Raw genomic sequence first — 15268 nt, 5'->3', positions numbered from 1 at the left:
TGTACATTCTTTCAAATGATCACAAACGTTTTCTGGACAAAGGATTCAGCATCTGTTTTATATCAACACTGTCAATTATATAGGTATGTTTTCCCAGTGGTTCATACTTAATTTACTCTATCTTGGGCCTTATTTCATCAGGATTGTGACTCAGTCCCCCAAGGATGCTGGTCATGGCTGTTCAACTGCAGAATGGCCGAGTGGTGAGGATTGTAGAAGTGCATTGGAGGTGGTTCGGTGAACAATTACGGTCCTTTGAATAACCTTACTTAATAGCAGAGCACTAGTTACATGCTATGCAATCCATCGGAACTGGTAAATACATAGTGCATAGTACATGGGAGGTAGGGATAATACGTCAGCCCGGCCACACATCTGACATTTATGTTAACCATGCATTTAACCTTAGATCATGTGTGTTGTCACGTTGAATTATCCTTCTGGTATGTGATGAGTGAGTTAAGCAGTTAGGAGAGAGTAGCGGTGGGCTAGAGGGAGGGAGGAGAGAAACAAGATGGAGTAGAGCGGGAGCAGTGGAGTAATGCACACGAATATGGGAATGTGGTTGAGGTACTGAAATGTGTTACCCCAATTGTATCTGTTTTTGTGTCTGTGGCAAGAATACTCTTAACATTGCAAACAATCAAATGGAATTTAGTATGAAGTTCTAAACAATTGAAAATCTATTGACTTGATATGTCAATTTGCCAACCGTAATATACTGAAGAATATTCCGTCTCCAATTCTCCTGTACTCCTCCAAACTTGTTCAATCTTAAAAGTCAACTATTGTGACTGGGTAATCATAAGATGAGTCAAAAGCAGCCCCCATGACGTGAAATAAGTCATTGCTGTTTGAGCAAAACTTAATTTTACCATAAACTTAGTTCAAACTGAGCATGCCAAAAGCCAATGACGATCGCATCTATCCCGTTGGGATGTTATGACGTAAAAACCTAGATCGAATCTGATTGCCCTCCTGCCTGATGAAAAGTAATCCGATGTATAAAACGAGGGAGGTCTGTGGGTCCAGAATGAGACACTAACCGGTGGGGAAGCATCTGATAGATTTTCAACTGTGTTCCGAGACTACAAAGTAAGCGTTCAGAACCCTGGACAGCGCCAAAGAGAGAGGACCCGCGGATCAATTTTCTAAAGCACATGTAAGACCTTTTCTGTGATACTATTTGTTTAAGGCAATCAACAAAACAGATTATTTGCGTATTCCAATACATTTTTTCTTTTGACTGTATGTAGCCTATGGTTTTGTTAACGTCAAATTAATGATTTTGCCGAACTTAAAATTGTTAAAGCAAGACGAGATTGAATGTGAATATTCATAGCATCTTTATCGATGTAGATGTTAAGCGCCAAAGTGCTCACCAACTCCTGTAAAAACCCGTGCGCAATTACGCATTTGTCTGAATAGTTGTAACATTACTACCTCAGTGCTGAATTTGACCAACATGATAAAACCTGGAAAATAGTATTACATTGTTTAGAAAACGGTTTGGGTTTTAAGATTGAAATCTACGTTTGTAGCAATCGATTTATTTTGTATCAAAACTTCGATGCGTAAAAAGCATTGAGTTGTGGTTTGTGAGTTGTTTCATATCAATGATTCAAATAATGAATACATATCATTGTATAGACTGACTATACGATACCATCTAAACTCCCTGACTTCCATTGCAGGTTTAAAGCGATGGTTCAAAGAAACAGTCCCCAGCTGCTTCTCCTTATAGCCCTGTGCAGTGTGTTATATTCCCGGACTCTGAGTTTACCATATGCATCTACGAGGTAGGCTACGAATAGAAGGCAACAATATAGTCTACATTGTTTTATTTAGTTTGTTCTTGCAGTAACTCATGCAGCCTACTATCTCCACTGTGCAAGTTATCTTAACTAATACAATTATTCTAACACTGATGTAGCTTTGTTGAAAGTTATTGAAATTGTGTTTATGAAAATCATTCACGGAATTTAGTAACATGTTGCCCAATCTATGGAAGGGGGGCTCTTTTCAGTAGTCTTCCGTTTCAGTTGTTTGTTTTTACCTGACAAAAAAAATTACAATGTTTTGTAAATTATATTTGCTAGATTTATATAATGCGATTATAATTTGCTCTTTTTCTTGCCAGACCGATGCGACACGCAGACGGTCTCTTTACAAGCGGATACAGCAAACTTCTTGGGCAGTTATCAGCGCGACGGTATCTGGAATCTTTGATTGGGAAGCGCGTCAGGTGAGCAGTAGGCTTACAGGCGGGCGCTTGTCATTGGGAATTATGGATTTCGGAAAATATTGTACATTTAAAATGTAGTCGTAGATCCCACTTAAATATGTATTTTGTGTCTAGATTTAATACAGGCCTATATAAACTCTGATATCAGAGGACGTTGATTTGATTTTCAAATAGGCTCTTTACATTTTTATAGTTTATGACATGACATGCTTTGAGTAATCAATTTCATGTCTGTACTACATTTGTTGCTGAGTTTCAATAAATGTATAGATAAGCGTGTTCAAATCAATTCATAATATGAATGCACAGTCCATGATGAGATGTTGGACTTTTGTTTGACCTATGTGTATTCAGTGACGACATGATGGAGGACCAAGTCCCAGTGAAGCGACACTCAGATGCGATCTTCACAGACAACTACAGCCGCTTCCGCAAACAGATGGCCGTGAAGAAATACCTGAACTCCGTCCTCACAGGAAAAAGAAGGTTTGTGCGCATGTGTATGTGTGTGCTTGTGTGCAGTTTGCATTTTTGTGTGAGGGCATGTTTGCTGTTCTTCGTGCCTCGTTTAGACCTCTTCTCTTCTTTCTCCTCAGCCTAGAAGATCCTCCCAGTGTTCCGGAGGAGTCCATAAACGACCCAACGTTTCAGGAGAGCTATGATGACGTCAATGTAGATCATCTTATAAATTTCCAATTGGTAGGTTAGGCTTCTCCCCTGTCATTGTTAGATTTGAAATCATGAATTATCAGTGCACCATCATTATACTTGTCCTTCCTACTCAATAATCTGTGTTTTCTCTCCTTCTCCATTTCTTCCTCCCCACCTGCCTTCCCTAACTTTCTTTTGCAGCCACTTTGAGGGAGAGCAGTGTGTGTATGCAAACCTCAACCAGACATCTTCATTGACCTGCCATTCCAAAAATATTAAAAAGGACATCTGTAACTGACATGTGTCAGAGTCCAATGTGGTTATCTATCAAGTACATGTTTACATTGTATATACCCCTTGATGATGCAGGCCGCAGTAAATTATATGTGACTTCACCAGATTGGGATAAATCTGCTGTTAGCAGGACCTCAGTAATCCGTAGATATAGCTCTGCACAGTATGGTTTAATCGCAAGAGCTTAAGCAGATGAGGACCATATTTGAAGAGATATCGATGCATACAATCACTTTTTATCCACTTAAAAACAAAGCTATATCTGTGCATAAACCTGCCTAGAGCAATCTAGTGATGTAACTCACCAAATAAAAATATGTCTGTTTATTTTTCAAAGCTGAGTACTTTTGTAAGTAAATGCTGGCGTTGAAGATGTTCTGTCTGAGAATAGTGGTGCATAGCCAGGAGTGACCAAGCAGCACCTCACACTTGAAGGCGCTCAACTTTGTTGATACAATCCTAATGATATTATTTAGAGGTTAAAACCTATTTTGCAAGGGGGGCTCAGCAAGAAATCAAAGAAAATCAATATCACTATTTGTCATCCACAAATCAAGCTCCAGTTGAAGACCAAATGATAACACTAGGAAAGCGGTTTATTCCTCATAAATAACTGTGCTTGTTACTCTGCAAGTACTCACCTGGAATACTAAAGGTGAGCAATTAGAGGCAAGGAAAGTGTATTTCTTGCTGGGTTTTCTAGCTGTCAGTAACTTAAAATTAACACAATCATGATAAGGATACAGATGCTATTTAAACCATTACAAAACATTGGAGATAGTTGAGAAAAGTCTTTGAGGTACATACATTATACATTTAGAGATTGTCTGTGGAATTTAGTCTAAGGAGTTATAGAAATAATTGACTATAAGGTTCTGTAGATAGGTCATCCCTTTCTTGTCTTGTCATATTTTGTCATGGAACGTAAAGTTAGTTAAATATAAATGTGATCTCTTTGAGAAGGTCAAGGCCAAAGCATGAGAAGACAATGTAAGACATAAATTGTTTACCATAGTGGTCCTTTTCTACAGGATGTACCTTTCAATAGATCCAGATAATACTAATAAATAAATAAAACAGTTGCAAACATTCCCGTTGTTCCTCATTTTGTGATTATTTGGATTGAGGTCCTAGCACATACAATATGCTGGACAAGATTACACAGGCACAGTCATCGGTGACTTGTGCTCCAACGGGTTGAGTGTGCTGAAATCCCTGAAGCCAGCAACAAACACATAGCTGTTTAAACATATGAGTCAGTGTGTCAAAATAGATGTTTGACTCATAAATGTCAGAAGGAATCTGCTATGGGGGAGGGGGTAGATAATGGTAGGGCCAAAGTCAATTATATTATTAGCTTATTATAGGATTACATCTCTGTCCATACCTCTATGTACCAAAAAACAAAGATGGAATTACAACCGTGCAGGTCTGTCGAACCTCCATGACGTAAATATGGCTAAACACAGTCAAAAAAGACAGACACATAAAAAATGATTTACATAATACAGCAAACCTGGGAGGGCAATGGTCAATCAGTCCATGCAAGCATGTCTAGATACCAAGTCTCAGCATGGCCTGCTTGAGGGCTCACACCAAAAACCTAGGACAACTGGGAAATAGAATACATTACATATGTTTCAGAAATGCCTCTCCTCTCAGTGTGTGTGTGTGTGTGCTTGTGTGTCCACTCTCCAGTGCAAAGTGAACGATATGTGATTATTCCCTGCCTTGTGGAGAGGCCAGACTCATTAACTCTCATTACTGTTGATCTTAATGGCCCTACATCCTCCCTACCCCCAGCCCCTGATAGTAAAAATAGAGAGGGGCTTGAGTACTGTCAGACCTCACACTGCTTTTGGTGTCTGGGTCTGTGTGTTTGTGTGTGCGTGCTGTATGTTGGGGTTGGTGAAGGGAGGTAATTGTAGCTTTTCCTCCACTTAGTGAGTTAGACCTATCACTACACATGTGCAGTGTGTGTGTGTTTATGGGGTTTGTGCAGTAGTCAACCAACCCATTCTACCCTGCTCTCATTCCATCCTTTTCCTTCACTGCCCCTCTCCACAAAACAGTAATTTTGTAAAGGGGGGCTGGAAACCATAGGACAGGTTACAGGCTAAATTCAGGGGTGAGTCTTCCTGCCTCATTCGCCACTCTACTTCCTGTTTCTTGCATCTGGAGGGGTTGTCACATGGGTTCGATGACAGTGGACAGGGGCAGGCCTTTGCGTCTGTGACATATGGCTCTGCAACAGGAGCCAATCACTCTGCATCGGTGTCACATGATCTCATGCTTTGTCACACCAACCAACCTGCAGCACATTTGGTGTGTTTTCCTATAATTAAAGAAAGAAATTAACGCAAAACCAAAACTTGTTTTTTTCTTCAAATCTTGTTTTGACTAACTGAGCGCAAAAACAAGGGAAACAGTAAGCACCTGGTCTGTGACAAACATGTTAATGACTTTTTCAGTTAGGGAGGTCTCATTAGTGGAGGTGTCTCGTGTCTCTCAGGCTCAATAAATCAGCTGAATGAATGACCCTGCATATCTGGGGCCTGGAAAGGGCAACCTTCAGATAAATCATGATCCAACGCTGACAAATGGCTGAAAGTCCCCTCAGTGCACACATGAACGAACACATTTCTACAACATGTATACAACCTGGACATATCACAGTAACAGCCCTATGTATGTTTGTGCATGTATCTGCCCCCTTCTTGCCCTCTTTCCTAGAAGCCTACTGTTGAGCCAAAGAGCCATTGAAAGGATCTCAACCAAAACAAACCAGTTATGTATGGCTTTCAATGAGTCAACTATTTCCCTGGAGAGTCATGAGCATTTTTTTGTTGTTGATTTGGACCCTGTCCAAAGTCAACGTAGGTGATATTCACTAATTTACACAGTAATGGGTTAATGCTAGAAGCAGAAGCCCATGATGTGGGTCATGATCAAATGTCACGTCTAATGCCAGGACTATTTTAGGCTTGATTACTTATATTACTATTAAGGAACCTATCCAGTCTAATGAAATGGGACAGCAATGCCTGGTTTAAGAGAGTACACTGAAAACATGTGGAAGAACCACTGACTTTAAATGAGAATTTATGTTTTTTTGGTTGCTAGTTTGCTAACTAACTTGTTGCAGCAATAACAGTGCATAGACTGCTCCTGATGTGCTTTCACACCATTAATAGATGAGGGGGGGGGGAGGAACAATGTAGAAAGCTAAACAATCAAGGCTTTCTGTGTGTGTGTGTGTGTTGGGGGCTACAAGAGGCTTTAGGACAGAGATAGAACAGTCTCAACAGTCAACTGCACATTGACATTTCTGTCACAGGCAGTAACAAGGGCAGCCGCAAGGCAGCAGTGGGAGAGGAGAGCTGCCACAACACCACACGCTCCAACACTGACGTATGCTGCGTAAGGGCACCATGCTGAGACTGAGGGTAATTGGGAAAATCCCTGATGTGGAATGTAGGGCCAGCAAAGGTGAAGAAGAACGACTGACGACTGATGTCCAGCAGGCCAGGGATACGATATGATCCTAAGTCATGGCTCTCTGTCGTCTTTATTTTTCTGGACTTTCCTTATTTTATGGCTTGAATCCCTATTGGTATTCTTTTTTTTGGTCGTCAAACTATAAGCAAAAAAACAAAAGGGAAAGGTTGATTTCTTCATTCTAGACTGCAAGCTGCTGTGTGTGATTACCTTCCACAAGAAATACACGGCTCTATGAAACCAATGACTCGGTCCAGTTGAGAAGAAATTACATTTGAATTACACTAGGTACTTTTTAATTGAACATATCTCCACATCTTTCAATAATGGATTGACATTGCCTGCATATTTGAAAAAATGATGTAGGCCAACTTGATTTCAGATAAGCTTGGACACATCTTAATGGATTTGTGCCACTTGATATCAATGTCAATTTGTGCAATGTGTTCATTTGGCTGCCACGTCATGTGACGAATCAACATCCACAAGTTTTGAGATTTAACTAGTGATATAATAAATTGAATGTCAAGATATTGGACTTACCTCATATTGTGACTTACTGCTGGGTTAGCCTTGCCTAGGGTAACCTTAATCACAGATCCATTCATATTTTCAGATAATAGTACCATACATGGTTTGTTTCAATTATGTCTTTGGTCGACTATACTATGCACTACTGTAATTGAGATTAATACACTGAAGTTCTTTGTTGACCAAGCCATAACTAGCTAGTTGCTCTAATTGAGATGTTAGCACTGTACTGTGTTTGAGTAACTAAGATGATGTGCTGCAGTATCCTTTTGCTTGCCATGCCTGGTAGCTGAGATGTGGTTACTCTGCAATGTGGATAGCAAATACAGACTGACAAAAATATGTTTTAGAACTATGCACTTTTGATGCTTGATTTCCTGCTGTACTTTCTGTATTGACTATTTTACATCACTTTGGATAAAAGTATCTGCTAAATGTAATGTAAATCTTTTACAAAAAAAAAACTTGGCTTACCTGTTCAGGAAATGACAGCAAGATAATGCACTGATAAACATGTTGGGTGTCAGAGGGAACAAGGTAGAAGTAAAAAATGGATGACAGCACCATCTACCATAGTGGTAACGATAGACAACAATTTGTAGTCTATAATACCACCTAGTGGAGAAAGGGAGTACTATCCAGCTTTGACTGCCTTGTACAATAAACTGAAACGTTCTTTTTTACAAACGAAATACGATAAATTGGCATTTAAAAATCATAACAGGAAATATTTATTAAAACAGGAAATATTTACATATGTCACATAAAAAAGCAGATTTACAAATATCATGGAAGACAATCACATTTCATTAAGAAATAAAATGCACAATCCCAATAAAACAAATAACCATCTTTTGCTGGATTGATATTTTCTTCTCCATATGGTATTACACCCCCCCCCGCCCCCCCATGATTGACGTTTCTTGACGACAGAATGGCAGTAAACTGGCATAAGTAAAACCTGATTGTCCCAGAATACATGTGTATTCCGTAGAGAGATCCCTTTGGGTTGAGTCTGTGGCACGTGGCCAGAGGGAGCACTGATTAAGCTAAAAAGTTCCTTGAATAAAACTCCAACAATCATTAGCTCTTTTTTTTCCTTTTCTTTTGAGAGTCTTTGGGTTTAAAGATGCATGGCTGGCTTCACAGCCGTCTGACGTTCTTCTTGCTGCGGGCACTGCCTATCAGAATGGCTTTGTCCCTGGACGTGCTGCTGCCTGGCCCGTGGGACAGGACAGTGCGACAGGCCGAGGAACCGTGGAAGTGGCTATGGCACTTGGTACAGAAGTCGAAGGCACAGCTTTGCCGGGTGCAGGTGGCACGGAGGGCGTGGGCGTTGTGCTTGGCGGGGGAGCCACACAGCTTGCAGTGCTTCAGAGACTCATGCTGCTTAAGGGAACTGGCAACCTGGAGGACATGAACACAACATGAATGAGTTAGACTTCCCGGCAATGCCTTCTATGCTCTGCAGTTGTCGAGAGAGAGGCAGAGGGGAGGGTCAGAAGACACCAGTTAGCTGCCCCCTATAAACTGGATATTAGGAAGCAAAAACAGGACTGGACAAATACACACCTCCTGGTATTCCCTGAAGCGTGTGGCATGAGAGTTGCGGGTTGAGGGAGTGCAATCTTTCTGCAACGGACTCCTCTTGGAGGCTCGCTGGGCAGATGTTGAGGCTACGGTCTGTATGCAGGACAGCACTACCCTGGACAGGGCAGCGCTGCGTGTCAGACAATCCCCATTCTCCAGTCCTCGAGCATTTCCAGAGTCCTGCCATAAACAGAAGCAAAACATGATTGTTAAATACGCTTCCACTTGATGAACCACATTGTCTGTCCCATTCCATAGTATGACAATGTCGATACAAATGGTAGAGACCTCTAAAATGTACCAGCTCATTGTGGGCTAATGGTCAGTCAGTTATCTCGTTGTTTGTGGACAAAATTGAGCCGGCTATTACCTCAAATCTCTGTTCTGCCTCCTGGCATCTGGTGAGTGCAGCCTTGTCCTGGAGGATGATTCTTCTCCAGGTTCGGCTTACCATTCTGCAGCTAGGAAGAAAGAAAAAGAAGACCATCATGAATAACATGAATTCATGAGAGGGAAGGTCACCCATGTTGTTAACCTGTGCTAGCTTCACCACACCATGTCTATGAAAAGGGGTCAGGAAAGAGTATCCTACTTACTGGATCAAGTCCACCTCTCCAAGCATCCCCAGGATCCTTGTGAGGATGTGTTTCATGTCTCTCTCCAGCAAGGCTGTGAACACATCCACACACTCCCGCCCCATGTGTCCTCCGATGACCCTGTCCAGGTTAAAATCCTTGGCCAGCTTGCCAATGATTGTCCAGTCATAGCTCTTGGTCCTGCTGAAGGTTTTTCTGAGTTCCTGACACACAGTCTGCTGGAACTTAAGGATAGGGAGGCGTGAGTCACTGTGGTTCTGGGCCGCAGGGGTAGATGAAGTGTACCTCTCCAGATCCTCCTGACCTAAGGAAGTTGATACTAGATTCTCTTCTGATTCATAGCTCTTATCGTCTTTCTCAAGTAGGCTGTTCTGCAAGGATAGGTAACCACTGTCCTCAAATTCCTCACAGTTCAATGACACCTCGTTCAGTATTCTGTCATGTTCTTTTTTGTTGTTTTCTTTGTTGTGGACACCCCGGTTGTTATTCAAAGATACGCTGTCGCGGGTCAAACCGGGAGACAACTGAGGCTTTACTACGATGTCGACGCATTCCTTCCGTGAAAAGTTTTTTAGGGCAGGCATCTTGAAGTCGGCGGCAGCTTTCTCAATGCTGCACGGGACCCGGTGTTCCTCGAAGCTAGCTGGGCACTTCATTTCGACTTCACTAACGTAACTTTTTGTCTCCTTTGCAATCCTGGAAAAAGGAGGGAATACCTTAAATGTGCGTAATGCCAAAGACGTAAAACACTTTAGGTCGGGCCTTGGTCCAAACTACTTTCCCCCTCATTTCTGTCAGCTACAATTTGCATACCCATTTATCTGGTGGGGCAGGTTTGGCGCTACTAACTACATTGCTATAAAAGCTTGACTTTTCAACATTTTAAGTGTGATGCCAGTAGTAAGCTAATACTTTCAGAATTCGTCACATATCCATTAGAAAAATATTCTTCACAAGCAAAAATAATGGGGGCGTACGGCAAATTTACGCGCCAGCTGCCGTTCAAAAATATACTTTTTAGCGAATATATAAATTGTGTAATTGCACAAAGACAATGTGTCATATCATAACAAGTTGCACAAATGTAATGTTAAAGTTTCACGAGCTCTAAATACTCAATAGCTAGCAAACTAACTGAGCTAACCTAGCTAACTAGTACAAGCAAGCTAACCAGTCGGTCAGTCAATTCTACAGTCAAGTAGTAAAAGTAGCTAACAAGTAGTCAATTTAAATACCCTTATTGGTAACTTACAAAATTAGAATGTTTCGTACCTTGTGACTTGAAAAGGGGAATCTTGGTTCCTAACAACTATGCAGCATTACCTAGACAGTAATTCCCGTGCCAGTGTACGTCCTAGTGTGGTGGAAATGAAAGAGCGCTCGATTCCTCCACATTTGAAATTCGTGTAAAAACGGCACAGCCCAATGAAATCAAAGCGGGACAGTTACCTTTAAAACCCCAGCCAATGGTGAATAAGACAACCACGTGTGACACGGCTGCGCAATGAATTTATAATCCCGCAGTTTTTTTTCCCACCAAAACAAAAAGTAAAAAAATCTATTTACTACGCAAGCTTTACATTACGTCTGCCTTGCAACATGTAGTAAATACTTTGCGATCGTGACCCATAACTGTTTTAAATGGATAATGTATTTAGGCATGCATACATAAATATTTATCTGCTTGCTGCACTAAACCAGCAATCCTCTCTAGAAGTACTGTCAAAACAGCCGATTCTGAAGCAGACCATTTATAAACAATAGAAACGTAAAAATAGCTAGGAGTAGTTCTCCTCAAAGCCCAATGAGTACTTGTGCTTTTCAGGCTATAATGTGTGAATGGGTTATCCCCTCAAACCCAAGAGGACAAACAAACAACAATCACTTGGTCCTCAACATGTCACACTTCACAACTTTATTATTGTCTCTTTGAATCCCTGCTATATTTTAACATCATTTTCATTCTCTCCTAGTATGTCCATAAGAGTCTCCTGGTTCGAGAATTCATGCAAAACTGAGTTCATCTCGTCCAGTAGATCCTCCCCTGAAAGAAATTCTCTCACACCATGGACTGTCTTCCCTATACGGTGGTCTGTTATCCTGTCTTGGGGAAAATTGTAGGTCCTGATCTTCTCAGACCTTCCTTTGGTGCCAATCTGGAGAAAAATGATGAAAGATGATAAATGCACATTGGTCCAGCCCACTTCTTCACATACAGTCATAGTTATAGGCACCTATTGCTCATCCACCGCTCTTGTCTGGTTGTGTAATACAGCAAAGGTCCTCTGCATCGATTATTTTAAGCACAGCCATGTAGATAAGATACACTACTTCTATATTAGTTTTACAGCCTACCTGGACTTTACGTGCAGTGTAACGCTTGCTGGTTTCCTCTTCCAGTCTCATGCTGTAGAGCTTAGCCCTCAGCATTTTCATGGCCTTCTCCTTGTTCTTCAGTTGAGACCTTTCCTGCTGGCACTCTGCAACAACACCTAGGAGAAAAAACAGAGATCACAGTCAAGATACACCTAGAGAGAGAAAATCACTTTCCTTACAGCTTTTTGTATAATAGCTGCACAACTGAGTCTGAATAGAGGTTTAATTGTCTGCTTACCTGTGGGGAGATGAACAATTCTCACAGCGCTGTCTGTAGTGTTGACATGCTGGCCACCTGCACCGCTTGCCCTTGTGGTCTCAATCTTCAAGTCTTTGGCATTGATTGTGAATGAGATCTGATCAGGACAACAACAAAAAAATAGATAGTCTTAGTTAACAAGAGACACTGGAACATTATAATACTCACAATAGTATGCTCTGTAGGGTAACACAGTATTGGAGGAACCCAAGTCTCACCTCAGTGGGTTGGGGCAGTATGGCCACCGTCATGGTGCTGGTGTGCATGCGGCCCTGTTTCTCAGTCTTGGGGACCCTCTGAACGCGGTGGACCCCTGCCTCATACTTCATCCTTTTATAGCTCTGAGGACCACTGACACTGGCTGACGCATGACGCAACCCGCCTGCAAACAGAGAAAGATGTAAAACAAGCACATCAGACACCGCAACACAAGACAGGCAGACAAACGTATGTACTCAACGTCGTATGACCTTAACCCTCGTGCTGCCTTCGGGTCACATGACCCAAAGGTTCATAACGAACCATCGTTGTGTTTACCCAATTTTACCCAATACAAAAACAAATTAAAATAATTTTCTTTTAACCTTTGCAATGTGGGGGGTCTGAGACAGCCCAACGGTTAAAAGAAAATGCTTCACTTTGTCTTTGTATGCGGTAAATCTGTCGCAATACGACGGTGGGTCACAATGACTGATGGGTCAGAATGACCCGAAGATAACACAAGGGTTAAAAGTACTCCCAGATAATGGTATCTCAGTTGAGGACCATCTGAAGACAGCCATAGGTATTGGGCCTTTCATTAGCTATTGCTTTCTTTACCAAGACAAACACTGTGACAGTCTAAATGAACAAATCGAATACATTCCACTGACCCATCTCACTCTTCATGTAATCCAAGATTTCAAAGCTCCACCCCTGATGCTGGGTGAAGCTGTGGTACATATCGAACATCTCTGCAGTAAACAGCATGGCCTCCTGGCCTCCAACCCCGGCTGTGACCTCCAGGACCAGGTCGCTTAGGTCTGCCTCATCCTCAGGCACCAACATGTCCAGAATCTGAGAGGACGAAGAGAAGAGCAACAGGATGAGAAGGATCACTCTTTTCTAATTTTTGTAGTGGGGTGTGACAATGAAACACTGACACACAGTGTGCGGTTTACGTTTTACCTTTTGTCTAAGTTCTTGAATCTTTGATAGACAGGCTTCGTTCTCCAAGACTGCCAGTTCACGCATATCTGGGTCTTCATCTTTAAAGACCATGAAAAATTACTCAATACACCATGTCAGGTCTCAGAATGTTAACAGTAATTATTTACTTACAGCATGTGCGTACATACCTTGGAGTAACTTTTCCGTCTCTGCAAACTCCTGTTGTTTTGTTTCCAGTTCTCTGATGTACTGAACCAGTGGTGCTAATACAGATTCCCTGGTTCTTTTAGCTCTTAGCTCCTCCTCGCTAATTTTCAGTCCTTCACTCATGTTGACAACTGGCAGACATTCATAATACTCAGTCTCTATCTTCTTCAGGTAGTCCTGCAGAGATCTCTGAGCAAAGATCTCGTCCACATTCAGTACTTTAGTAATCCTCAATGGCTGCGTCGAGTGGAATGTTCTACAGTGGCAATTTATTAATTGCGATTTGGGAAGTCTATCACGGTGAGATACTGCTCGGTATCTTCTTTGGCTTAAGACGCCAGAGGACGAGGTCTGATGAGGTGTCATCAAGGACAGTTCATGTAACTTCCTAATGGAAACGTGAAAAGCTCGTCTACAAGTTTTCCAGGAAAAGCTCATTTTAGCTCATTTGTCTTGCCTTGTCTCTGTAATAATACACCGATGTTAACTAATCTTCTGACCTGCTAAGCTAGTTAGCTAGACTGCTGCAAAACAACCCTAACTAAAATGTTACTTGTAAGATTATCCTTTACTTGTTGCATATTGTATTCGTAAACATGCCGGATACATCTCCGTTTAACACAACTATATTTACTCCTTTTTACTTATTTAATTCATACCTTCGACAGGTTTCACATATAGTTATTCGTGAGTGGCAGGGCGCTGCCATGTTTATTCGGAACACATGCGCAGTCAGTCACACCAGCACGCCAGTATTAAATACAATTATTATTATTATAATAGGCCTACTGTAAATAAACAAATCCTTGACGTTGGGAGAAACTGTGAAGACCTCGAAATCTGCCAAGGTGACCTTTTAAATCTTTTTTTTTTACAGACAAGAACGTTAGCTACCTATTGACCAATACCTTTTCTGACCGAAAGATGGCAGAAGAAACATGTCCACCCATCCAGCCCACCTGTCCTCAGTCAGGTTGGTCCTTTACAAAGCTCACTGGGCTCTCCTTTTTATCAAATTATTTCTCTATTAATGTTGTATTTGCTTTGAAAAGCTATAACTGAACCCAGAACTGATAAGCGTATTGTACGGTTGTTCTGTCTGTGGGCTCAAAACAAAATACGTTTTCACATTATCTTGGACGCATCAAACAAAGGGATGGTATTGGTCGCTTTAATTTGAATTTACGCATTTTTAAATATATCCAACTTTTTTAGGGTTATGATCATGGCATTAAAACCCTCTGGTCCTGGTTCTGTCCCTTTAAAATATTTGTATATTATTTCATATTTTTAAAGTTTCCCAAAGCCCTACAATGCAGATTCACCGTATTATTTTTGGAAATGTTATACATTTATGTCCTTCCTTCTAGACTTCAGCCGTCATAGGTCAATCTTTTCTTTATTTTTGAAACACAAACTATTAAATAAATGAAAACTAATGAGGCTGTTTTGGTTACCTTGATTGTATTTGAATGAAGTCGATTCTGTGGTGGTACACACTCATGATTACTCTCCGATTTAAACATATCCGTGTTATATTCGAATGTACCATGCACAATGTGTGTACCAACTTCATTTCCTCATACCAACCATTCTGGCCTACACAATTTTTCTGTTTTGTTTCATATTAAAGCTCTGCTATAAATTCTAGAGTAGGCTACAGTTATTATGGACTAGTTGAGTGTTCTAGTGTGTTACTGTGAGAGAGAAGGATGCATTTGACACTGGAAGGTCTGTAAGAATAATTCACCATCATGACAGCGTGAAGAAAACAAAGAAAATAATGATATTCATTTACCTTGTATATCTGCATTTCACCATTGCATATTTCCTTTTATGGGAGGAATTCATTGGCTAATTTTAATAATTTAA

General features: G+C 41.1%; 3 protein-coding genes across 5 annotated transcripts; 1 reads left to right on the top strand and 2 right to left on the bottom strand.

Annotated features, from left to right (window-relative positions):
• Positions 1-1041: 1041 nt before the first annotated feature.
• vip (vasoactive intestinal peptide) lies at positions 1042-3243 on the top strand. Its single transcript, XM_062464657.1, has 6 exons — positions 1042-1162; positions 1695-1799; positions 2141-2245; positions 2600-2731; positions 2842-2944; positions 3098-3243. Coding segments are annotated over exons 1-6 (456 nt in total). The 5' UTR covers positions 1042-1160; the 3' UTR covers positions 3107-3243.
• Positions 3244-7920: 4677 nt separating this feature from the next.
• Positions 7921-10836, bottom strand: fbxo5 (F-box protein 5). 3 transcript variants are annotated; one of them, XM_062464156.1, is made up of 5 exons: positions 10678-10836; positions 9406-10101; positions 9180-9270; positions 8792-8989; positions 7921-8626 (listed from the first exon to the last, which is right to left on the bottom strand). In XM_062464156.1, the coding sequence occupies exons 2-5, from the start codon at positions 10059-10061 to the stop codon at positions 8363-8365; spliced, it is 1209 nt and encodes a 402-aa protein (XP_062320140.1). In that variant the 5' UTR covers positions 10062-10101; positions 10678-10836; the 3' UTR covers positions 7921-8362. The 3 variants fall into 3 exon arrangements, with proteins under 3 accessions (XP_062320140.1, XP_062320141.1, XP_062320142.1); XM_062464157.1 differs by having other exon boundaries at positions 10658-10831; XM_062464158.1 differs by having other exon boundaries at positions 10729-10815.
• Positions 10837-10930: 94 nt separating this feature from the next.
• Positions 10931-14124, bottom strand: mtrf1l (mitochondrial translational release factor 1-like). The gene is made up of 7 exons (XM_062464155.1): positions 13378-14124; positions 13208-13287; positions 12913-13096; positions 12259-12422; positions 12020-12137; positions 11761-11897; positions 10931-11561 (listed from the first exon to the last, which is right to left on the bottom strand). The coding sequence occupies exons 1-7, from the start codon at positions 13832-13834 to the stop codon at positions 11346-11348; spliced, it is 1356 nt and encodes a 451-aa protein (XP_062320139.1). The 5' UTR covers positions 13835-14124; the 3' UTR covers positions 10931-11345.
• Positions 14125-15268: the final 1144 nt, after the last annotated feature.

This window comes from Osmerus eperlanus, chromosome 6 (genome assembly GCF_963692335.1).
Source record: "Osmerus eperlanus chromosome 6, fOsmEpe2.1, whole genome shotgun sequence".
NCBI classification, from domain to species: domain Eukaryota; kingdom Metazoa; phylum Chordata; class Actinopteri; order Osmeriformes; family Osmeridae; genus Osmerus; species Osmerus eperlanus.
This window is presented reverse-complemented; position numbering and strand designations above follow the sequence as displayed.